At 36.8% G+C, this 25,781-nt stretch overlaps 1 protein-coding gene across 1 annotated transcript in view; it reads right to left on the reverse strand.

Moving 5' to 3' along the window:
- Positions 1-25,781, reverse strand: part of Kank (KN motif and ankyrin repeat domain-containing protein 2 kank) — a 207,442-nt gene that overhangs the window by 12,474 nt on the left and 169,187 nt on the right. The window contains exons 9-13 of the mRNA XM_083117142.1: positions 19,294-19,503; positions 16,484-16,607; positions 10,343-10,453; positions 8,054-8,266; positions 3,136-3,336 (exon numbers count right to left, since the gene is read on the reverse strand). Of these exons, the coding sequence (XP_082973268.1) occupies positions 3,136-3,336; positions 8,054-8,266; positions 10,343-10,453; positions 16,484-16,607; positions 19,294-19,503 (859 nt within the window). The remainder of the gene's footprint in view (positions 1-3,135; positions 3,337-8,053; positions 8,267-10,342; positions 10,454-16,483; positions 16,608-19,293; positions 19,504-25,781) is intronic.

The following is a 25,781-nucleotide window of genomic DNA, read 5'->3' on the forward strand; positions in this document are numbered from 1 at the left end:
CATCTCTATGCTGGGAGAAACCAGGCAATGTCGAAGTCTACTGTGTTTCAAAAGCAACAGATCCCGTTGCGGTAGCACTGACAGAGACGATTCCACACAGGTAAAACAGCGACAGCAAGAAATCAGGCGAGGCCTGGCCAGTTGAGTAGCTCAGTGGTTAGAGAAATCGTACGGTATGCCAGAGGCCCAGGTTCGAGTCCTGGTCGAGGCTGCATTTTTCGCTGAAAATTTCTACATAGTACATCTCCTGTGTGTGCTAATCTTCAATAATAATACCAACTCTTAACAATTTGTGGGAGCATTTGTTGGTGTTTGACAAGTCGTAAAATAGTTGCTTTGTGAGGTATAGCAGAAGCAGGGGATTTTTCTTGGAAAACCTCTTGCACATGAGTGTAAGAATGAGTAGTAAAATACTCTTCAGCAATGCACACGCACTGCTCCAAACAATATGCCATGCTCAATCAATTAAAAGAACAGGCATAGTAGCAAAGATAATTCAGTGTAACCAGAGGCAGACTATAGGATTCTCTCAAGAGTCCAACTTCTGCACAAACTTTTGGTTTATGATTTTTCACGTAAATGTATAGCCAATACTTAGGCACATGTGGCATGAGTCTGTTGACAATATTTCAACCTGCTAGCATTGCCATATATGTACCAAAAATGGCACTTTTTCACTCAATCCATAACATCGCCAATAAAAAATCCATCAAATGTTGAACATGAGCAATATTGGTCGCAAATGACAGATTGACATGGCATCAGTCATCAGACATCTAATTATGACCCTTCGAAAATTTCTTACATATTTTTCTCATTCAAAAGTGCATTTCTGGAAAATTTTTAACACTGCCTTCCACCAGTTATTAATTTATCTCAATTTTCTGCATGGAGAAAACTGATAATTTTAAGCATTGAAAAATATCTCAATGGATGAGACTTTATAATGCAGAAAACTCGGTGTAAATATCTCTTACGGTTTTCATGATATACATTTTCAAAGTTTGGGTTGTGCAACTTTTGAAACACACTGTATAAGAAGCTGAGCATCACGATATTCAAAACATTGATAAATCATTCGAGAAAACAGGAAATGGGGTTTTGGGGGGACAAAGAGTAAGAAATTATTACTGACTCTCTGGAATGTTCACAACGTTGGTTTAAAAAAAAAAAATAATTTGCTAACTTATGCTGTACTGCAATTTGAACTTAGAATCATCAAAATTTCGTACATATTACAGCATAAGATCATATTCGCCAGGCTGAAATTTTTAGTCGCCATGGTGACTTGGCGACCGGGATTTTTCGAGCCCTGCATATTACACATTTAATTCTACATACATTATTTAATCTTAAACAGATGGGAACCTCTCTGGATGGGAACTTTTCATGCCTATATTTTTTTTTCAAAATTGCAACAATGCACAAAAGAAAATGAAGAAAATTTAAATTTTACACAAAAAATTGTATTCAGCATACCCCAGTGACCACCACAATAGACCAAAGTGAATGATAAAATGTAGTATGTAGCAGTGCTATATTTTTACAACCATGCAAAGTCATTGGCAGATACTTCTTGGAGAAAGAATTCTGGAAAATTGCTTCTAGCATCAGCCCTGTGGATGCTGGATGGACCAAATTTGCAAGGAAACAACAAAAGACAACTCTTCAAGGTCATGGTATGATAGAGAACACGTTGCTCTCAATTTTGTAAAAAAAAATTGAAAAATGTGCAACCAAGTTAGAAAATAGTAATTTTCGGATACCCCTAATTGTCACACACTATGAACAAGATTCTTGTATTCATTGTTACACATACTTAGACAAGTGAAACATATCAGCAAAAAATTATGGTTCAAGAGTAATGCCCTATTCATATTTATATATTTCTTGCAGGGGGTGGGGAATTGACATTTTTTAAAGTAACAATAAATATATTGTTTTGTCATTCCAGTGTGTCATACCTTCATATGTATATAAATGTACAAAAAAAAGGGAAACTGGATTATTATCTATAGTTCTGAAGAAATGTAGTGGTTTTGTTTGAAAATTATCTTCAGCAAATTTCTCTCCATTGGTGCATAGATGTAACAGATATAATGTGGAATCAGCTGACAAAGGTTGGCATGAAAAACTACAGATAATATGGACTTCAATATGTATTGAAATTCTTCCATGACATGCACAAAATATCACTTTTTGTTTGTGATTGTATAAGAAGTGAATTTGGAAAACCTCTTGCATATCCCAAAATGATGCAACTTGAACTGTTAAAAATTGTTTAATAATCATTTATACAACATGTGTGCAGTAATTTAGCTCTTCAAACAATCGTACTATTGTGTAATTCCATGTCAAATCAACCAGTGCATAAACCCTTGATGACATGGATTTGGTTAATTTTTGGTAAGTTTTTTATCAGAAAAATTTGAAAAATTTACAAAGTTTTCCCCCCAAAACTTCAAATGCAATTTGCAAGATACGTGTTCCAACTTAAGGGCTGGGTATGGTCTCGTTTGGAAGCTCATGAAAAGGGCTTTTGATACATTACTCAAAAAACCAAGCATGATGATATTTGTTTGGAAGTTTTTTTATACAATATCCCAAAAATGAATTTTCAAAATTGTTCAAAATTTTACACATAATGTCCACTGAGAATGTAAATATTCTAAGGCCATAATGTATATGTGAGTATGTGTGCATCTTATTATTTGTTAATTTCATTTGTTGTGTTGATACAGTGATGTAAAATGGATTTTTCTGTATTCAGGATCTATCAAATAAGTATGTAAATAAATAAATAAAACACCAGGTTTAATTTGTAATGCAGCATCTCTCTGATAATAGCTAATGCTGTCACTAAGTAATTGAGAGGTCATAGGTTCAACTCTCAGTTGAGGTACATTTAACAGTGGTTCTAACTATTAGGTCCAGACCACATTTCACCTAGCTGAGCATAAAGGGGGAAAAAACTTTGCTAAACTTTCTTGTTTGTTCATAACCCAAAAATCTTCACCATGATTTAATGTAAAATTCATGCAGTCAAACGAGTCTCCAAAATGTTGGATACAAAAACACAAAGTGCTAAAAGTCGAAACTCTTGTCACCATCGATTAAGCATCACTGAATACTCACATGGTCTGTAATCGAAGCATCACAATCAGGCTGTGCCAACAGATGTTTCACAATTTCAACATGGCCATGTTCTGCTGCACACATGAGAGCAGTACTTCCATCTTCATCTTGTATGTTTATATCTGCACCTGCTTCCAACAACAGTTTCACCATGTCAAGACGACCATGAGATACAGCCAACATAAGAGCAGTTTGCCCATGCTGAAAATAATATTGAACATATTGTAATATCTACATGAAATTTATAATAAACAAACAAAAAAAAAACACCTGGACATTTGATTTGTTTGCAGAAAGAAAACAATACTGTGCATGTTGGTGTCAACAAGAAGGGTGACATGGAATATGCAGGTGCATCAAAATGCCTTGCTGTTCTGGGACTTGCACTCTCTTGTACATGCAGACAGCCCACTCCTCTGTTGCCTTGCTAGACCCACATTATACAAACTGGATTTAGTAACATATGGCATAATGAAGTAAGATATGTGTGTGGTGCATCACTTTCTCATTTTACATCTTGCATTTTGAGGTTTATTAATTTCATTTCCTTTCTTAAATTTCATAAACATGTTCCGCTTCATCTAATATAGTACAGTGGAACCCTAATTTTACATTTTCCCACATTATACATTCAATCTTGATGGTCCCAACATAGCAAAATGTTATAAAATTGTCCTCGATTTTACATTTTTCCCCCATTTTAAGTTCTTTCAGCTTTGTACCATGAAAAACGTACATTCAAGGTTCTACTGTATTTGTGAATAAAATTTATTCCAGTGCCTTCATCCATTTAATTTTGTAATCAGGATCTTAGAGAATTCAAAAGTCTTAAAATTACAGAATGCAAATTTTCTATATAATTCTAGTGGCAAATAAATGTACACTGAAGACTTAATAATTTCCCACGTATTAAATCCCAGGAGTTACCTAGACTCTGGGAAAAGTTATCAGCTGACATCAACAATGCTGACACTCTTACTGCTAGTTTCATATTTTTGATGAGCTCATTTGCATGACCAAATCAATATAATTATTCATTAGGGATGGGTCCGATTAATCAGTACTCTATCAGTACCAACCGATATAGGCATATCGATGTATCGGTAAAATTACAGATTATTTTACCCATCCGATATATCAATAAATATCTGATAAAGTAGTGCAAAATTCTGCCATTTTGTAGTAATTTTTATGGATAATCTCCATGCTCTACTTTAAAAAAAAGTATAATCTTTTGCAACTTCTTTTGCACTGCAGTCACCTTGAAACAATTTATTAAGGAGGTCAATGAACCTTTCAGGTTCTTCAAGGACCATTTCTAATTTTATATCTGATCGATAGAATATCGGTTATCGGTATATTTTATATCGGTACTTTATCGGTATCGGCCAAAATTTCATATCGGCCCATCCCTATTATTCATATATAACAAAAATATAAAACCGTACTTACAATTTGGACTCTTTTAATATTTTTTTTGGTGTGTTTAAATAACACAATCAGTGAATTATACTATACAACTGCAGATACAAACACAAAATTACATTTGATTTGATTTTTATTTAACGTTGATTTTCTGCAACTTTCGGCTAATCACAATGATAAAGATTAGTGATGATATGATAAAGAGATGCTCACTAGAAAAACCCATGCCCAGACCAGAATTCAAATCTGGAACCCCTGGCACTGCACCACAGTGTGCTAACTACTCCACCATGGAGGTTGGGACAAAATTACTGGCAGAACTATAATTCAAGAATCTCTTACAAATGAAACTTGTAATTGCTCAGTATTTTAACCATTCTCTTTAAAATTTTATTCATGTTCTCCACACTAATAATCATGTACAAATACTAGAGCTGAACTGATAGATACTCTATGTGATCAGAAGTATCCAGACACCCACCTGAAAATGAAGTACAAGTTTGGCCCACCCTCCATCAGGAACACTGGCAGTCAATATGGTGTTGGCCCACCCTTAGCCTTGATGACAGCCTTCACTCTTACATTGCCAGTCAAGCAACAAGGGGGCCAAGCCCTCTCCAAGAGAAACACGACTCCACTGTAATCCCGCTACTCCCAAATTTCACTGTCAGCACTATATAGGCTTGTAGATGTCAATCACCAGGCATTCGCCACACCTTACCATCGGATCACCACATTGTGTACCATGATTCATCACTCCACACAATGGTTTTCCACTGTTCTATGCCCCCGTTTTGACGCTTCTTGCACCTTGCGAGGCGGTGTTTGGCATTTGCCTGTGTAATGTTTGGCTTCTGGGCAGCTGCTCGGCCATGTAAACCAAGTTGCTGCACCTCACGCCGATCAGTCATGGTGCTTGAAGTAGATCCTGATGTAGTTTGGAATTCATGTGTGATGGTGGTGATGGATGATTGATAATTATGCTGTACGACTCTCTTCAACACATTCTCTGGAGGTCAACATGGGAGGTTGGAATGCACGCTTTTGGGTTGTACATGTCCCTTCATGTTTCCATTTCACTATAACACAGGAAACAGTGGGCCTAGGGATGTTTGATATGGTGGAAATCTCATGCACAGACTTCTTACACAAGTGGCACCAAACCACCTGACCACGTTGAAAGTCCGCGAGCTCCTCAAACCATCCCATACTGCTGTCCCGCGCTGTCTGCAGACTAGTGATATCGCTGACCATATGTTCCATGCAGTAGATGGCAGTACTGTGTCTCCCTCTATGATAAACACATGTTTTGCGGTGTGTCCGAGTACTTTTGATCACATAGGATTCATGTTTTGGCAGATACCCATTCCAATACCGACACACTTACAGATTCCCACTGATACCAATAACAATGCTTGAAAATTGTAACAATTAAAAGTTGTTTTCAAAAATTGCATCATAATATAGTATTAAAATATGTTATGTAATCACAAATCCAGCTGTTCACACAATATTGCTGCAAAATAAATGGAAAATTCAAATTTTACATAATTTCCACAATAATTGAACTCAGCAAAAGTGTCAGGCTGAACTTTTGCAGACTGCAAAAGACCCAAATGCAGGAAAAGTATCAGCCAGAATCAGAATATAAATTTCCAACTGATACTTTCTGATACCGATACACTGACCTTGGTATTGGCTCAGCCCTAAAAAACACTAAATATTACAATGGAAAGTTGTATATTGAGGCCAATGGCATTTGCAGTGGGAGGAGGGGAGCTCATGGGAGCCCATTAAAATTACACACAATCAAAACTTCTGTCCTTTAACCTATTATCACAAATAAAATTATTGATATTGAACCACATTTTCACAATGGCACAGAACAAGTCAAGCAATTTAAAATTATTATAAATATTACTTAAACTAGATTAAGACAATAGTAATTATCAAATTACATGAGTTCTGCTCTAATATATAGTGGTGCCTCGCATAACGAATGCAAGCCTGTCCATTATGCAGGATGCTGTTTCTCGTACGTTACTACGGAATAATTTTAATCTATTCCCGAGCCCCATCCAAAAGCACGAAACATTGTAAATAAAATGGCAAGAAATAAAAACCAGCATGGTTCCTGTGGTTGACATGTAAGTTGCTGGCAGTTTGTTCCTCGTTTTAAGTTTCTGACTTTGGTAACAATGCTATGCATAAAACCAGTTATTTGTTCATTGTTATTATGCCTTTTGACGATTTGGTCGAAATTTCTTTTAGTGCATTATACTACAATTGTTCTTTATATGAATTGTAGCCAGGTCACTGCTTGTGTATAAAGTACAGTACCCCACATGCTGGCTGTGTGTTAATCATGTGTGATGATATTTGCCTGTAGTTCATAATGTGGAACCAGGTTATGAGGGCACGCTCAATATATCAGGCAACACTGTATTTCAGTTTTATTTATGATATTCTCCTTTAATAAAAAAAAAGTCAACTTTCATCAAAGTTCAGGAATTGTATATGAAATCAGACTCTGAAACAGTATCAACAGCTATTCATAAATACTGCATAAATTTCTTGTCCAAGTTTTTATTCAGTTGACTATAATTTCACATATTTTGTGACAAAATAGACCATGGAACATACACCACACCATTTTAATATATCTACAGTTAAACCTTAAATTGTGGAATGGCATATTTTGTATCTCTCAAAAGCTAAATATGCATGCCTCGAATTATTATAAAAGGCATCATTCAACAAAATCTAAAATAAATTCAATGGAAGAATTTAAAAAAAATAATAACTATATAATTAATACTGTAAAATGTTATCAGTATCATAGCATAAACTTTCGCTATGAAGCTATCTTTGCTGATATGCTCTTGTCCTTCAAATATATCCAGAGCATTTTCAGTTAAGAAGTTGGTCACGCACATTATTATTCCAACTTCAATTGAAGTGCAATTAGCTGTAGGCATGTAAACAATTGCAATCTCACCCTATTTTTTTTAGTGTTGACCTTTTTGCAGTTAAGATTAAATTCATACGACAGCAATTCAATGAACTGAAAAGTCTGCTTTCAGTACTCGTCTACTATTATTTTCCATATACGATTCCGGTGAATTAGATTTAGTGAAAGATGAAGTTGATCCTACATATCAAAATCAACTACTAAAAGTAACACCTTGCTTCATCAACATTGGATAGGAACTTATTTCAGGCATTTATCAGTTATATTAGTGTTTTGAAGATGATATTAGTGTTTTGAAGATGGATACCACTCCAGAGTCGATCTCTTGTGTGGGAGGAAAACTATGGAATATTAATTCCACAGTAAAATTGCATGACAAAATGAGAATTTTCTAAAACCCAATATCCTGCACACGACACTACTCTTGATTTTAATTCTAAATAAACAATATGTTATTTGAACATAAGTCTGATAAAGGTTACCAGTTCTGGAAAATTTGAACAATTTCACCTGACCACTTACTTGTTTGGCCCGGACGTTAACGTCTGCCAGCTGAAATAATCGACGAACCACCTGCCTATCTGTCTCCGATCGCACTTGAGCTAATGATACCAACATCACACATGTATAGCCAGCCTGATTGGGTCTGTTTATGTTGCAGACTTTTGAATCGAGAAGTATCGAAACAACATCAAAGTTCCCATGAGAGACTGCATAATGCATTGCAGTATTGCCCTGAAAAAAGAAAAGAATAAAATTACTTCAGTATAACAGTCATGTTTATCTGCTTCAGAAAGAACTTTCAATTAGAAAAAGAACTTGCAAGCAACTCTTAAATGATTGTTAGAGGCACATATTTTTGGTAAATAAAAAAGCAAAATTTCGGTACAAAAACAGAGTTAATTTCGGGTTCAAAAGCGGTAAATAAAATAAAATTTTGGTGTTATAGCGGTGAATAAATGACATTTTGGTTCTAAAATTGTGAATATAATCCTAAATTTGATTTAAAAACTGCACTTATTACACAAAATAAACTTACCCCTTGTAATAGCACATTTATGTAGTTACCAGAGTATTAAGTTTATTCCTGTGTAAAGCGGTCCATTTTTGCTTCTCAAATATTTAGAGCAGAATTAATCAATTTTCCGTTAATTGCATAACTCACAGGATACTTCAGAAAGTCAGTATATAAATGGTAAATTTTTGCATTTTGCAGTTCATTTCGCATTGTTTCGTGACAAAACAGGGTAGAAAAATGTGCCTCACACCTTTCAGAAACATGAAAAATTTACATTACAGCATGTTATTTCATATTCAGTGTTTTCGTCAAAAATGAAATTTGCATGCATCTAATGATTGTCCATTTTGACAAATCTATTGCAAATAAGCCAATTATATACTGTAGCCTATGCTCTGAAGCAACTTTATCATGCAGGAACAAGTTACAATTAAATACAGATGTGTGTAGATGATACTTTAGCTTAGTTAGTTGTCAATCTGGTAAGTGCATCTCCCCACCCCCTCTCCTTGTAACAAAATACACCATGTTTAAAAAAGCTTGCCATCGTGTTTTGTGACAGACATCATGGCTTAGGTATCAGTTTCTCTGCTAGGAGGTAGTAGTTTACAAACATGGCATTATCAGGTGAACAGAAAGCTTTCAGTGTCCATCAATTTGTTAAAGCGAAGTCAATTGTTACACAGTAACATGGTTTTCAAACCAAGTATCATACAGAAACACCAATGCACAAAACAAGAAGGGACTGATGTAGAAAATTGGAGGAAACTGGCTGCTTGTGTGTCATGAAACGAACAGGTAGGCCAGGGCCATTGTCTGAGACTGTGGACCACATGCAAAAATAGTTATCCTAAAAAATTAATCCCAGGTCACCTGACTTCACACCGAAGACACTTTTATTTTGTGTGTGTGGGGTCATGTTAAAGATTGTGTATACTTACATGCCTCCTTTACTAAGAGATTTACCAGAGCTTCAATGAAAAATCATTGATGCAGTTGCTACCATCAACATCAATATGTTGGAACACACAGAACATTTGTAAGTTAAAAACTTTTATATTTACTTTTTCACTGACATGCTCTCACCCCCAAGGGTGAGTTGGCCCCTGATGGAATGCCCTGTAGTTATTAATGCATTTGTAATATATGAACAAAATGAACATATACATCAATACATATGGGTACAATCAGTCACATTTTGTGAGCAAATTAAATTTAAACTTTGATTCACTGATTGGATGATCAAATTCTGTGCTTAAAGAAAACCCTAATTGAATACTTCTTCAGTTTACCAACAACATCCACCAGGAAAGCACTTAACTCATCAAATGCTTGTAATTTTGATTCAGTTAACATCCTCATCTCTCATGCAACTGTACTCCATGCACTGTACCACAGAAAAGCTGTTCATCAAAGTCCATATTTGGGCAGAGAAACTTTTCAGTATTCTTGTGAAATGCGAGAATTAGGCAATTTGTTATCCCATTCCTTCAGAATTTTCAACTCTTAATATATCTCTGATCTCCCACATACTATTTTCAGTCATCTTAAGCACTTGGATTGAGCACACACCAAAACCTACAGCAAACCTTTGATAGTGTATATAATTCCGATAGTTATTCAACGATTTAAATTATTTGTAAATGCTTTTAAGGAATTTCTTCAAAACAGAGATTCATGAATATATTATTATAGTTGTTACTATTCTAAAGATTGTCAACTTATACATTAAATGAAAAGTATATCAAATCCAAAAAAGTAATGTAATATTACTCCACTCAATCAATACTTACACTAACATCTGTCATGTTCACCACATACTCAAGAAGTTGATATGAGATTCCTTCAAAGAAATCAAGGTAATCTTCAACATCCAGAGGATTGGCTGACACGGTGCTGGAAATCTAGAAATAAAAAGTAAAAAAATTTAAAAAATGGCAATAACCCATCCATCTTATTTTCTACTTCTCACTTGCAGGATGTTATAGTGACTTAAAACCCTTAAACGCTCGGGCTGATTTCCCCATTGTAGGTCCTGATGCCAGGAGCACTTTCAAGCAGGAAATTTGAAATTCGACAAGATCTGAATAATATTTTTATCACATACTATGTCCCAATAATTACGTATTGAGCAGAGACTTGGACAATGACAGAGAGGGACAAAAGAAAGATGCAGGCAGTGGAGATGAAATTTTTAAGGAGTATACCAATATAACTAGAAGGGATAGAATAAGGAATGAGGAGATCCAACAGACAATGGGTGTGGTGAAGCTTCAGGACAGGATAGATCAGGCACAGATGAGATGGTTCGAGCACATGAAGAGGATAATGATGCAGAAAGACTACTAGTAAGAGCTTACAATGAAACAAGGAGTGTGAATTAAGCCAAGGGGAGATCAAGATGTCGGTGTAAAGAGCAGATAGAAGAGAGTGTTAGAAGAGGACAAGATTTGAACACCATGGAAAGAGAGGAGTGGTGGAAGACCAGGAAAAAATGGAGAGGCTTGACTACTATGCCGACCCAGCCAGAGTCAGGAAACAGCAAAGGATGATGATGACCTTGTAAACTACAGACACTAGAGTTACAAATGATAGCTCATTTTGTTCAATAAAGATTAAAGTGGAAAGCATAGAACTTAAGACCTTCTGTAAACAAAAGCACGTGTACCTTAACAGTGTTGCCAACTTATGAAAATAAAATAATCCACAGCCTACAAGGTACAGACACTCCATTGTCAACGACGTGGAATAAGCAGTGTTTCATTGATGACCTGTTGGATACGTATGTAAAAACTGAAAAATCAAAATGTACATGCCTGGTGGCAGACTTTCGGACTCACCACCGAAGTTTCCTGGTTCGAATCACGGCATGAGTATTATTTGTGATTGTGAGTGTTCCTTCATCAATTTCATCTATGATCAATCATCATCATTGTCGGGATTAGCCAAAAGTGAAAGAAAAGCGACGCTAAGTTACGGAAATTAAATTCAAAATTTACCTATTATCCCTCAGGAGGTAAGATGGTTCTGTAGCAAAGGATTCATTTTTCTCTCATCTTTTACTAAAAAAACACCTTGCTGGAAGAATATGGCCGGGGTTTTAAAACCAGGGTTTCTTGATTAAATTTATTTGGTGTTTGAAAGTGTTATGATTTATTATTATAGATAATGAAAGTAAGCTAAGGAAAGAAGACGGTAAGATGCAGAAATATTTTGAGGCAGTCGCATTTTATTGTACCCTACATACAAAATAAAATGCATATTTGGGGGTTAATTTTTAAATATTGTCACATTTTTCTTCTCTCTTGTTGAGAGGTGTTCATTTTAAATCAATCAACCTTTCCCACCCTCACGGCCTGCCCTCGCCCTCATTGTCATGACTTGCCCTCCGTCACCCGCAAAAGTATTTTGGAGTGTGAGAATGCCCTCATGATGACACCATCCGGATAGTGAACACCTCTGCGCCCCCCCCCCCCCCTCCTTGCAGCATCATAATAACTGACACTGTGAAATCACACTATCATATGCAGACATTCGACAACTGCTCCAGTTTCTGCACTTGACTTAGTGAGAAGTATTGGGGTTGGCAACAGCCTAATGACGGGTTTCTTCCACAGCATGTAGTCCGTTCTATAAAAGTACGCTATGCAACAAAAACGTGTAAATTACACTGGGTTAAACATTTTTAAATATATTTTCATTAACTGTGTCTGTTTAGAATAATAATATGTGATGATTGTATAAATTACAATCGATCACGTGAGCAGCAAGAAAATAGCGCCAGTTTCGAACATGGTGACTTACATGCATGCAGGAAGGTCTCAGTTTTCTCAAGAGCTTCTTTTTGGAAATACAGCCGTTTGAAAAGTGGCGAGAAGCAGGTTGTTCTTAACGTTTATGTGGCGTTATGTAGGTGGTATCCTGAGAAAACAGTGAAGTTAGTGTCCGAGTGTAGTTGTGTGTCTGCATCTTGTGGTTTCGGTGTGGTGAAAGAAAGGAAAACTACCTGTCAAGTTGTGTCCCGCGAAGAAACACGTTGTTGCTCACATAAACAAATACGTACACCGATTTTGAGATAAGCGCAATATGGCGCAAGGTGCACTGGTATTTTTTCACACAAAGAGCTCTCCATTGTGAGGAAGATATTGACGGATGTTAATAGTGATTATGACCATCTCCCCAGTTTTAGTGGTCGACATTGCATGTTGAGTTCATTTTGGGGAAGCAAATTTGACAGACGGGATTCATTGACAAGGATGATATTGTTGTCTAGCGTCGAAAATGCCTCCAGTTCAAAAAGAAACTGCTGAATCAAGGTAAGAAAATATATAACTTGCATAAGACATGGGAATGTGCTTATTACGTCTTGTTTTCCAGTGCACGAGAAACAAGAAAAACAGAAAGAATTATAAACAATTTATTTTTATTCCTCAGCTTATCTATGTTTAGCTTCCGCTAAAACTGGTGGTATATTTATTGCACAAAGGAGAAAACAATACTCCACATGTCAACATGTTGGGCAATAATTTGGTGGAAGGGGAAGCAACAAAATCAAAAGGCCTTAATTTACTGAAACAATTCTCTCACTCTCTTGTAAGTTTTAGACTTAGTCGCTATCTGCCATACTGAGAGAGGAGGGGGAAGGCCGATCTGTTCATTGTTATAGATGGAGCTTTTGGCGTAGAAAAGAATGTTCATTCTTGAACAAGAACATGTATTTAATCATTTCTCGAAAATTCCTTATACTTCAGTGTGTGGATCTTATCAGTTAAAATAGGAATACGTTTTTCCATGTTATGTAAAATGAAAGGTTGGGTGAAGTGCGAATGAACAGTATGTAATTGGTGGACATGCCATTCACGAACAGCTGACGTGGAGTGATACATGAAGTGAGACTGTTTGTTTACCGAGGGTCGTAAGGTTCATGATTCAGACTTTAAGCTATAATGATATAGTCCAAAATCCCTAATTTTCCTTCAGCAAATAAAAGTAAAAGAGGAAAAGTAGAAGAAAAAAAAATCTACATTTCTTTTACGAAATTTCAATTTCAGCAGACCCCCACATGAGGAATGCCAGGACACGAGGGTTCGAAACTGTACCTGCGTATTGCCTGATGTGTGTTCCATTCTTATGGCAAGAATTGCACACTTGCAGCAGATACTTTCAGAGAAAAGAAATATTCTATTGTAAAAGCCATGCTTTCTTTGTTTGGCAGGAAATTCAAAATTCTGATTTTTTTAAAAAAAGATACCGATTACTATGAATGCTAGAGTTGAAAATGTTCTCATTTTCTTCAGTACAAACTAGGCTATAAGCCTATATATAAAGATTTTACACCTTAAATGCACCATATTTAATCCATTAGAAAAACCAAAGAAAATTTTTAAGGGTATTATTGAAGGGGTGTAGAGAAATATCCAACTCTAGCATATTAGGCCTTAATTGACATGTGGGTTCTAGGGGGAAGATTCTAAATTAATTGTTGGGGGAGGGGGGCAGTATCAAACTCTAAGTCTCATATTTTGGTGGGTATTTTAGTTAGAAGGATATTGAGCATTAAATTGAGGGGGAATCCAATTCTTGTGTATTAATATTATCTTAGACTGTTGCGGAAATTCTGGTGTGGACACTGAGAATTAATGTTTTCGAGAAGGAAATATACACTCTTCAATATAATAAGTCTAAAATTGGCATGGAAATTTTGGTGGTAGGATTGAGTATTAAATTTAATAGGGAGATAGGAAGCTCTTGATAAAGTGTTAAATCTTAGATTGTCGAGGGATTTCTGTAGTGGAGAGAGAGTTCAAACATTAAATTTCGGAGACTGTATTTAGCGATATGGTATTCACACGTTTTCGACCTCGAACATATCAAAAGAGAAGCTGGAAAAGACTAAATATCTCGGGATCGCAATCAGGAGGATAATGTGTTGAGAGGAAGCATGTTTGGAGCTTTACTGACGTGAATGTGAAGTTTTAAACTAGAGCTGCATTGCAAGACAAGAGCGATATTCAGGATATTCATTAATAACATCACTTCTTAAAATATAATGCTTAGAGTTAGTATACAAGTGCACCATTTGAAATAAAATATATATAATGAACATTTCTAACTTCTTCTCACAGGAAAATTTTAGGCATAAATTAATCTAACAATTAAAAAATATGGACAGTTTAACATGGTATTTCATTCAAATAGACATTCAATTGCTACATATTCAACCAAACTATTTTGGGAAGATTGTGATGAACGATTTTAGGGGCAGCCTTGCATGATGGGCACCCCTGTTTAGGGAGGAGGGGCAGATCAAGTATTGTTCAGTAAAGCTATTAAAATTGTTACTTTCGGTAGGCACGCTGTCGTAATTAAATACTTTGTGGGAATTATGATATGGTTTGAGGGTGCAAATAATATCATTTGAGGGGAAGGGGCGGGAGCACATATGATATGATTTTGAACGCAATCTCCTAATCTATTATTTAACACATGGCCATTATCACTAAGATATCTATACTTTGAAGCACAGAATTTTACTCTTTTTCCATTTCTTGGATATTAGAATGCAATATCTATATAAGCGAATGCAAATGTAACAAGTAAGCTTAGCTTAGATTGGTTCAAGAAATATGATTTTAATGCCACAAACATTTCTAGTACTCTTTCAACAGCAGGGGAAACTGACAGCCATCTTACACTTTACCTCATAATGGTTTCTTCCATTCTTTAAAAACTGGATATTTTCTTGCAACATCATTGATGAATTTACACTTTCGCTTTGTTATCTCATAAAAGTAAGTATGACTTAATAATCAAAATTCTCACTACACGTTACTGTAGGATTCGAAAATGAACTCCCCGACCTCTGGCGGAGTGGTTAGCACACCGCACCACAATGCCAGAGGTCCCCGGTTCGAATCCCAGTCTGGGCATGGGTGTTCTTTGTGAGTGTTCCTTCATCAAAATCATCATATCATCGCTCATCCTCAACTTCGCGATTAGCCAAAAGTGGCAGAAAAGCAAATTAAAATAAATGATATCAATCAACCGAAGTTAGAATAATACGTACTAATGACTATGGCTGTGTGGAACAGAAATTTGTTTGGTCGGGACGGGAAATTGTATTAAATCCCGACGTTCGGGGTGGAAAAAAAAATTTCTGACGCTGTGGAAATCACAAATTTTACACTTAATTTTCTCTTAAGGTGTTTTATTATTATTATTGTTATTATTATTAACAGCAGACAATTTCCGAGAAGTGTGAAGACACTTACAATGCAGAAAACATCAAGAATTGAAAACTTTTTAAAATGACCATTTGGAAGTTCTGGACTGCTAAGGATCCCGAAAAGTCTGGAAATCATTTCCCGAAGTCGGGATCGGGATGGCAGATTTTATTAACTGATCCCGGTACCGACTTTTCTGGATTCCACACACCCTTACTAATGACTCAGTAGGGAAAGTTATCGTGTTTAGCTCATATGCTAGGTGAGCATTGCTCGAATACTTAACGTGCCCCAAGTGATATGATTATAGTTATATGTGGAAGCATTCTCTATGCAACACATTTGTCACGGTCGATCCTATACTCTTTCCAAAAAGGAGGACATTTACTGTTTTCTAAAAAAATTTGCCCGGATGCCAGACAGACACCTAAAAAAGAGGACACGTCCGGATAAAAGAGAACGTCTGGTCACCCTACCCACCACCTAACATGCAGTAACACTGGCAAAAGTACCTTCTCACATCAACGCCTGTTATCTATCAAAATTAATTAATCAGTAAATGTTGTATCAGCAGTAGTATCTGTAAACAATATGTACTGCTATATCCTGACATTTACATTGTTTCAATATGGCTCCATAGAATTACATGAATCATGTTGAACTGTAGCTCACTTTATGAATGAATAGGGAGATAAAAAGTGAAACGCTTACTTTGAACCATTCTTTCTGAATTATGTTTGTTGCACTGTCCAACTGAATAGTTCTGGTTGACGTCTTCTGCAGGGAATCGTTCAGAACCTTCAAAGCTGCTTTCATCTCCTTGGTTGGTTGCGCTCTGCAAAATCAACATACATAAAAACAGTTTCTTAAGAATACTGAAGCAACAGTGTCAATAAACTTGATAACAGCAAATTAGAATGAACTGCAAAATACTTTTTCACTCTTTATTTCTAAAGCATAATATTCGGCAGAAGAATATGAAAATCAAGTTCCCCAAGCAAAAAAGAAACACTTTAAATTAAATCCCTGCCACCAACTTCAAATCAAATGCACAATAATGTCACACAAAATAACTTGCCACATGATACATCCATCTAACTTAGATTTCCATTTTTACACATACCACTGACCAAAGAAGGGGAGGGAAGTACTTTAGTGCAGCTTACTAACTCAGGAATAAGAATTACGTTGCTGGAAAGTGCAATATCTACATAAAATTTATTCAAAACATGACTATACATTTTCTCTTCATTATCCAATGTGTCCAGTCCAATTGAACTAACAAACTTTCATTACTTTTTTATAGCTCCTATTTCTTACATTGGTTTTTATGGTATGGTTATGTGTGGTTTACTACACAGTTTTTGTTAACAGAATTACATGAAATAAGAAAAGCAAAGTACGTTAACATAAAATTTTACCTTAGCTTAGTTAGCATCTTCAATGCCCCTCCTAATGTGAAAATTATACATTTCCAACACCATAAATATTTCATAAGTTGCTACTGATAAACAAAGATTCTTCTTAAAATAATTAAAACATAAAAATCATAGGTGGATGTTTCATGAACTCCAAAACAAAAATCAAACATCACATTATGTAATATTAGGGAGCCACGATGGTCCAGTCAGAAAGGTATCTCACTGCAACGTGGGACTCCCGAATTTAAATCCCTGGAGTGACTACCCTCAGGGTGGAATTTTTCTGCCAATGACCCCAAGCAAGTGCCTCTGGGGCTCGCTCAGCCTCTAATTAAGGGACATGTGGGTGAAAGGGTGGTCAGAACACAGCCAAGATCAATGTGTTGGGCCCTACCTCCACACCCCTTATGTGTCTGCATGCCATGGAGCAATGCACTGGGGGACTCCCCAATGGTGTATGGTAATATTGTAGGCCCAAGTTCAGATTGTTTAATTCAGATTTCATCATGGTACGCAGGTATATGTTTCACGGTTCGATTTCTATGTATTTGTTAACACATGCTTCGGAGTTTCAGCGATTTCTTACTGCACATTTACTTTAAACTATTTTTTTTTCACTTATGAATACTCCTATATGATTATTCTGTTCCAACCATCCATTCGTTTACTGTTGTCTTGGTTTTGGACCGCTGCTGCCATGTAGGTTACATGTGTGGCGCATAGGGGTTTCGTAGTTAGGTTAAGCAAGTCAGGTTAGGGTTCTTTGTATTCAAATAACATATCTAAATGCTTTTGTGGTTAGGTTAGGTGGGCAAGTTTTAGGGCTCTTAGTGTTAATTAATTACCCTAAATGCTTTCAGCATCTCATCATGTTGGTGCTGAGCTCAAGCACGACACCCCTTTGAGCCTTGTATTGGCAGTAGTCTGTGGAATGCCTTGTCAATGAGAAGCGAGGATATTGCATAAGGTACCTTTTACAACTACTTTTTGCTGATAAATATGACTTTTCGGAACTGCAAACAGTGCTTTCAGAAAGCTTCAAATTTACTTTCACATTGATTTCCACTCCACTATTCTGGGACACACTCACTTTCATCTATGAACAAAAAAGCCTTGTCGGTGGGAAGTACGGATTCTACAATTCTCAAATACTTCAGCTTACTCTTATGAAACTGAAGAAAAAAAAATCATTAAACATTCAGAACAGTTACCATATTGTCACCTTGTAATCAAGGTGTCCGGTTCAATACCTGCTGAGGGGCACATGTCAGTTTCGATCCCACTTTAAACTGTATGTCCAATCCTCATTACCTATCTGTGCATAAAGTGGGCTTAAAACTCAAAACTACCCAGCAATGACCGGGCGACAGCATTAACTTGAGAAAATAAGTAACAGTAACACTTTACTATACCGGAGACAGATTTCTTCAAATTTACAGGAGAAAGTACTTACGCAAATCATTTTCTGTAGCATTGTTGATGTTCGGGAATGTAGTTTTGATCCATTTTAATGTGAATGCACGTGGTTTTCTACGAAAATATATTTCCGACGTGCTATTGCTGCTGCCGCCATTTGCTTTCTGCATGAGAGCACAATACGTGCTATTGCTGCTGCTACAAGATGACGTGGAATTTGTAATTCAACACGGAATCTTGAAGAAAGCAGTGGAATGCAGGACGTGGAAGGTTAAAATTAAAAGAATTCCATGTATTTTCTTTCATCGAGAAAAACCGATGTTGTCCGTATATGCTAAATTGAATGAAAGGAGTGCTAATGGAACCTAACCTAACAGGCCTAACCTAACCTAGTAGGCATACCTCGTCCCCGTGATGGTTCGTGGGGCTATAGTGAATTTTTGGACTAACATCAATGGTTTTTGGGGCTACCCGTGGATGGTTTGTGGGAAATAAGGAACAACAGTAAGTACTCAATGTAAGAAATAGACATTATTTTCGTTAGAAATTCATTATTTCACCTAAAGAAATGTTCCACAATGCAGACAGAATAGTACGTTAGCAATGTAAAAAATTGTGAAATAAATCATTGATAGGTGTCTCCAGTATAGTAAAGTAGTACCAAAGTAACATTAAGTAACTCACTTTTTACGAGTATCCTCATGGATGGGTTGAAACAAAGCAGTTTGGGGCAAAGAATGGGAATTTGGAAGCTCATCATCTGAATGTTCTGCTCGTTCCGCAGGACCATTAAAGGAACCTTCATCCGAGTCCGCATCTGATGGTGGATTTGAAACTGATGGAGATTTTTTCCTTGCAGCTGAAGTCCCAGGCCTCTTTTCAGGTTGTTCATTCCTACAAGACAATAAATTACTTAGCATCTCCAAATGAAAGTTAACTTGAAAAACATTGGAAAAATAATGCTTAATCAGTGAAAATTCAACATTAATTATAAAAACAATGCCCATTGCAACTGCAAAAAATGAAGAGTATGTGAAGCTTAAGTTAAAAACAAATAAGGATCATTGTTCCAATATATCAAATATATATCAGCGAAATTCTCCCATCACACAACTTGGTAAACTTCTTGCAAGAAGTAAGTTACAGGAAATTATGTCCACTAAAACTTGTAACATAAGACACCATGTTTCACATGACACATGGGATTACCCAAGCTTTGAGCCAAAAAATAGCAAATACAAAGGAAGACACTAAAAAAAATCAGTAACAGTTTGCTAAAGTGAAAACCCATTTCTTCAAATTTACAGGAAAACTACTTACGGAACAGTTTCTGTAGACTTTTGGAAGCTCTTGGAAGTTTTTCTCCCTTCGTTCAACTTATTTGCCCAGTAAATCATTTATTTTTCGACATTAATGTATCTCCAATGCACGATAGCTCTAGCCACCATTACCGTCGACTACGTGAATCAAATGTTTCGTGCGTTTGATTATGTAACCCCCTGTTAGTGTAGAAACCATGAGGTAGTTTTACAAGATGACGTGTGAGCAGGTTTTTTTTTTTTCAATTTAATTTTCTGTTTGCCTAACCTAACTGAACCCAACCTAACCTTCCGTGAATGGTTTGTGGATCAATTTTCACTTAAAAACCTTCTGTGCGGCATTTTTCAGTTAATAAGTTTGGAAACACTGCATATCAGCTGACGATAGACAATGTGAGCCAAGATTTGCCCGCCATATTGTGTGTAATGAAAGCGAATTAGCAACGAACAATAAATACTTGTAATGTGAAAAATTACGCTTTTGTCAGTGAAAAAAGCATAATCCCACGTTCAAAAATGTTCTGCTATGCATAACAGGTAAGTACAAATGCAAATAATTAGGAAATAAACTAGTGAAATGTGTTTTCACTATACCATACTGTTACCAAAAAATCAATGAGTTTAATAGACATTACATGGAAACTAAAGAAAATCTTGGAAAAATGTAGTGTATAATGTTGAGGAGTCCCTTGTGTGTAGATAAATATTACCGTAAGAGAAGTGATACAAATGAAATGTAATTGGTAACAGTAGTATAAGTCGGAGACGGATTTCTTAAAATTTACAGGAGAAAAGACGAGAAAGTACTTACGGAATTGTGTTCTTGAGGACTTTCTGAAGCCGGAGATATTTTTTTTATATAATCGTGCTACGTATTTTGCCTGTAAATAAGGTATTTTTCGTCAATCATGCATCTCCGTTGTGCGATAGCTCGTGCCTCCATTACCGTCGACTACGTGAATCAAATGTTCTGTGCGTTTGGTTATGTAACCCCCTCACAGTGTAGCAACCACGCGGAAGTTTGACAAGATGACGTGTGAGCGGTTTTTTTTCCCAATAAAAGGTAAGATTCTAGTTTACGTTCTTTTCCTAAGGAATACGTGTCATATATCGTTGGAAAGCTTATTTTATAAGGAATTCAACAACGTAAATCTCAAAGCGAGCAAAAATTTCCTGAAGGAGTAAATCGAGAAAAACCGATGTTGTCCGGATATGCGCAATTGAACGTACTGAGGTATTTTTTAGATGATGAAGCACATATTTAGGGGTGAAGTGAGTGCTAATGGAACCTAACCTAACAGGCCTAACCTAACCTCGTAGACATACCTCGACCCCGTGAATGGATAGTGGGGCTATCGTGAACAGAAAGTGTAAAAAGAAAAAGGTACTTACCCGAAGAGATGCCGGGTGCCGCACCACGATCGCGCACCGCGAACGCAAAGAAGCAATCACCATGCAGATAAGGACGTAAAGTAGAGTCTAGCCTCAATTTTCGCTTAAAAACCTTTTGTGAATAGTTTGTGCGGCATTTATCGGTTCATAAGTTTGGAAACACTGCACATCAGCTGACGGTACTGCATATCAGCTGACGATAGACAACGTGAGCTGACGATAGACAACGTGAGTCAAGATTTGCCCGCCGAATTAGCAACGACCAATAAATGATTATAATGTTAAAAGTAACGTGTTTTTCATGGGAAAAAAGTTATGGCCAGCTTGAAAAATCTTCCGCTATGCATATGAGGTAAGTAGCAATGATTTTTATTTGAAAACAACCGAGTTTTATGTGTCTCCGGCTTATACTACTGTTACCATGTAATTTTGTCAAAACTACCAAGAAATACAGTGGGGAAATCAATTGTAGATAACTTACTCAACTAAAAAAACTTGAATATCGGTTTATACTGAAAAATTCCGTGATCGATGGTGGCATGTTTTCACCCACTTCACTTTGTGGGTAAATACCAAGTGTTTGTTGAGAGATAATTGATTCTAGAACATCTAAACAATAAAATGCTTAAAATTGACGAATTAATTCCTCATTGAACAAAAAGCTCAGCTTTCCCTCCTCATCTTGTTGGTTTGTTTACATCATCGTAAAATATGCGAGGTAAAAAAAAACCAACACAATAAATGTAACCCACAACGATATATTTGCACATCGACATGATTTTATATATCCTGAGATTCACAAGTGTCAAATAAATTCGACAATAGCTTGATAACGAAACTCATGCTTGTGTGTACGAATGACACGTGAATTTTATGTTGTCTTGTATAATCTCACCTTGTTTCTTTTATTGCTTCCGAATTTCTTGAATCCTGGACTAAATTGTATCTAGGTTGTCCACATACGCTTTCATTTCCATCAGATAAGGTAGCCTGACAAACTCCACTATCCCGAATTTCATCGATGTTTACTGCCTGACAGTCCACGCTTATATAACCATGACTTGCTGTCAACATTCGTGTCTAAACAAATGCGAAAAACAAGATTGGCACTACAAGTTCCTGCAAAGACCTCCACAAGCAAATAAAGCACAATTTACAAAAAAATTAAAGCCCATCAGCCACTCCACAATGCTACATAACGCTTAATTGTGGTCGTCTTCACTATCAATGCGGCATCCGCCAGTCTCTTGTTTTCCTTGCAAACCAACGTTGCCAACTGCGTACGTTTCAAGCAGTGTTGCTACAATATGAGGGCACAATTTCCCTTACCGAGCAAAATTTCCCTTTTGGACCAATTTTTCCCTTTTCCCTATAATAATAATAATCTTTTCCCTATAATAATAATAATTAGTAGTAGTGGTAGTAGCAGCATTATTAGTGGTGGTGGTGGAAGCAGTAGTAGTACGTAATTAAGTATTCAGTTGAATTCGTTATTCGTTTGAATAAAATATATATTTAAAAAAATACATTTCGGTTTCATCACTTCCTGACCAGATGTCCTAGCTTTGAATCCTGATCAGGAATCCATTTAATCGTTAATCCTCATCGTAACTATTTATCCAAAGATGCATAAAAGCAACGTACAATAAACGTAAAGGAGCAGAAACAAGTAGGAATAGGAAAAAAAGATAAAAAGAACATAAGAATGTTGATATGAATTCAAAATTAACACAAACTGTAATAATGTAGTCAGATGACCTTAAAATTTCGCTGCAATTGTGGTATTTTTCATCGAAATTTATTTTCCCTTTTGATTAAAATTTCGGTCCGAATTTCCCTGCAAAAGGGGAAATTTCCCTTCATGTGGCAACACTGGTTCCAAGCAACAATATTGCAGAAGGGATCTTCATTTGATCCCCGGAAGCGAGAATTCTTTTACAAACAGCTATGCCATATCTTAGAGTTTCGACCAATAGCAAGCCAGTATACTAGCTTCAGGAAAATAACGCTTAGTGGCGCAGCATTCGTTCGTAGTCTTTTCGTCTGCATGCCTATGGCAACGTCAATGAACACACGTCACTTTGGTTGTCGTAGCTTATGAAATGCAAAAGTAAATATGATAAGTTCGATTTCGGTGATTGTTTTCAAAATATTTGTGGATGATAGTTTTCCCTTTTTGGTACGCACTTAAAAAAAGACCGTAAATGTTATGCAGGTGGTATGAGATAAAATCCGTGGCTGCGATTGGGCCGTGTGAGGGGGCAGTTGCTCCACTCTTTTTGCTACTTTTGCTGCCGTACTATGCTAAACATTCTGTATAAAGGGGAAAGTAAACTATCCTTGCCCCCTTCAGTTTTCATACCTAGCTCCCCCAGGTTTAGAACCCAATCGCCACCACTGGACAAAACTAATAGATATGGTGTGTAAATATATAATTGGGCTAAATTTAGAAAATGAACTTGTTCTGTTAAATTCTATGAAATTCGTAAACAACTTGTTTTCCCCGTGTGTTTGAGATAGAGAACGAAGGCATTTTCTGTACTATCATACTTGCGTACGCATATCAGAAATTCATTTAAAGTAAAGCCTGCATCACACGAACTGGATTTCCAGTAGGTATGCCCTAGTTGGCGCTGTACTGGCTACCAATTTGCTACTTTTCGCCTCACACGATACTTATCAGCGTACTTGTCGATAGACTTTTGTTCCCATACGAGGGAAGTTGTAATGGCGGCCGCGTGAGATTTAAACAATGTATCACTTCACATTTTTAAAAGCCGATAACTATTCAACCGAGAGGAATAACGTTTCGTATAAAACGTTATTAGGTACAAAACAATGGCGCTGCTTAAATACATACTTTGCAACGTTTACTGTACACGTATGGAATAATATTTTAGTTGTTTCAAATGTAAACACCGTGCAATCAGCATAGATGGAGTAACTCAACGCGCCTTTCATGCTGTATACGTTATACATTGCTGGAGTAACTCTCGGAAACCACAGACAAAAGCGCTCCTTTGCACACTCACAGATTATCTTCACATGGCGAAACTTTGCTCCGATTGGCTGTTCCACAGAATCCAGTCGAGGAAAGCAAGTAGCAATTAGAACATGTCCTATTCCTCAAAACCAGTCAAGCAGTCAGCCAGGCGGCCATGATTGCTACCTAGAAAGTTAGTTCAGCGACAACTAGGCATTCCTACTAGAAATCCAGTTCCGTGTGATAGGGGCTTAAGTCTTGAAGCTTTCCTGGCGACGAACGATGAAAAGGTTCTCTCGGGCTATCGACCAGGTGAGTTGCGGAAACGAATCACGTTGTGTTGAAGAAAGTGAATATTTAAGAACTCTAGGGTATGCGGGACAAAATTCTCTTGCTCGGGACGGGATTTTTTTTTTAATCCCGACATTCGAAAGGAAAAATTCGCCATTTCCCGACTTCTTTTTTTTCCTTTCTGGAATAAAAACAAACAATTTCCGATAAGTTTCAGACACTTGCAATGCAGAAAACGTCGAGAATTAAAAACTTTTTTAAAATGACCATTCGGTATTTCCCGACTTCTCGGGATCCCGAAAAGTCGAGAAGTAATTTCGCGAAGTCGGGATCGGGGCGGGAAATTTTTTTTCCCGATCCCGGTCCCGACTTTTTCGGGATCCTGCACACCCCTAAAGAACTAACTCATAAGAACGACGCCGATAGCAGACGAATTAAATTGGCACTTGGCAGTATTGCCAACAACATATCGTGTATATATAATATCGCCCACGAACAGTGGCGGCGATTGGGGGAGGGGGTACTTTTCCCCCCGGCATTACATCATCTTAATGCTAGGCCTGGTCTACCAAGAGAAAGTAAACTATCCTTGCCCCCTCCCGTTTTGACACTCCATCGCCGCTACTGTCCATGATAAACCAGGCTCAGTGGGAAAAGGGAGGGACTACTCATGGACGTCGGGAGGGGAGTCAAACCGGTCAGCCAACTTGTCCCCTTAATCTTGGAAATTGGCATCGTTCATTTGAAGTTACCAAACAGCAGAAAGCTTGCTACTTTTATTGTTAACAGAAATAGCGTTCTGTTAGTTAGTATTCGAACAGCATAACCAAAGCGAAAACTGCGTTAGGATGAAAAAAATGAATGTAAAATACAGGAACCAGGTTATGCTTTTTGCAATGAATAAATGGTAGTACAGTTTTCAAAATTCCAAAAATTGGAGTTTTATGCGAGAGATCAAATATATACTTAGGACTCAAATTTCGCCCTATATTTTAAACCCACTTTCTTGAACGAGGTACGTAAAAGTTAATAACAAAATAGAATACAGATGCATTTCAATACACTAACCAGGCCCGTACCCAGGTCATTGTAATCCAAATGCTCTTTCCACTGAACACACATAAAATAAAAAAGCGACGCATATGTGTGATTGATAATTTTGCAAGTAACAAGAATCAGTAGAGTGA

This window comes from Lepisma saccharinum, chromosome 2 (genome assembly GCF_977018435.1).
Source record: "Lepisma saccharinum chromosome 2, izLepSacc3.1, whole genome shotgun sequence".
Taxonomy (NCBI): Eukaryota; Metazoa; Arthropoda; class Insecta; order Zygentoma; family Lepismatidae; genus Lepisma; species Lepisma saccharinum.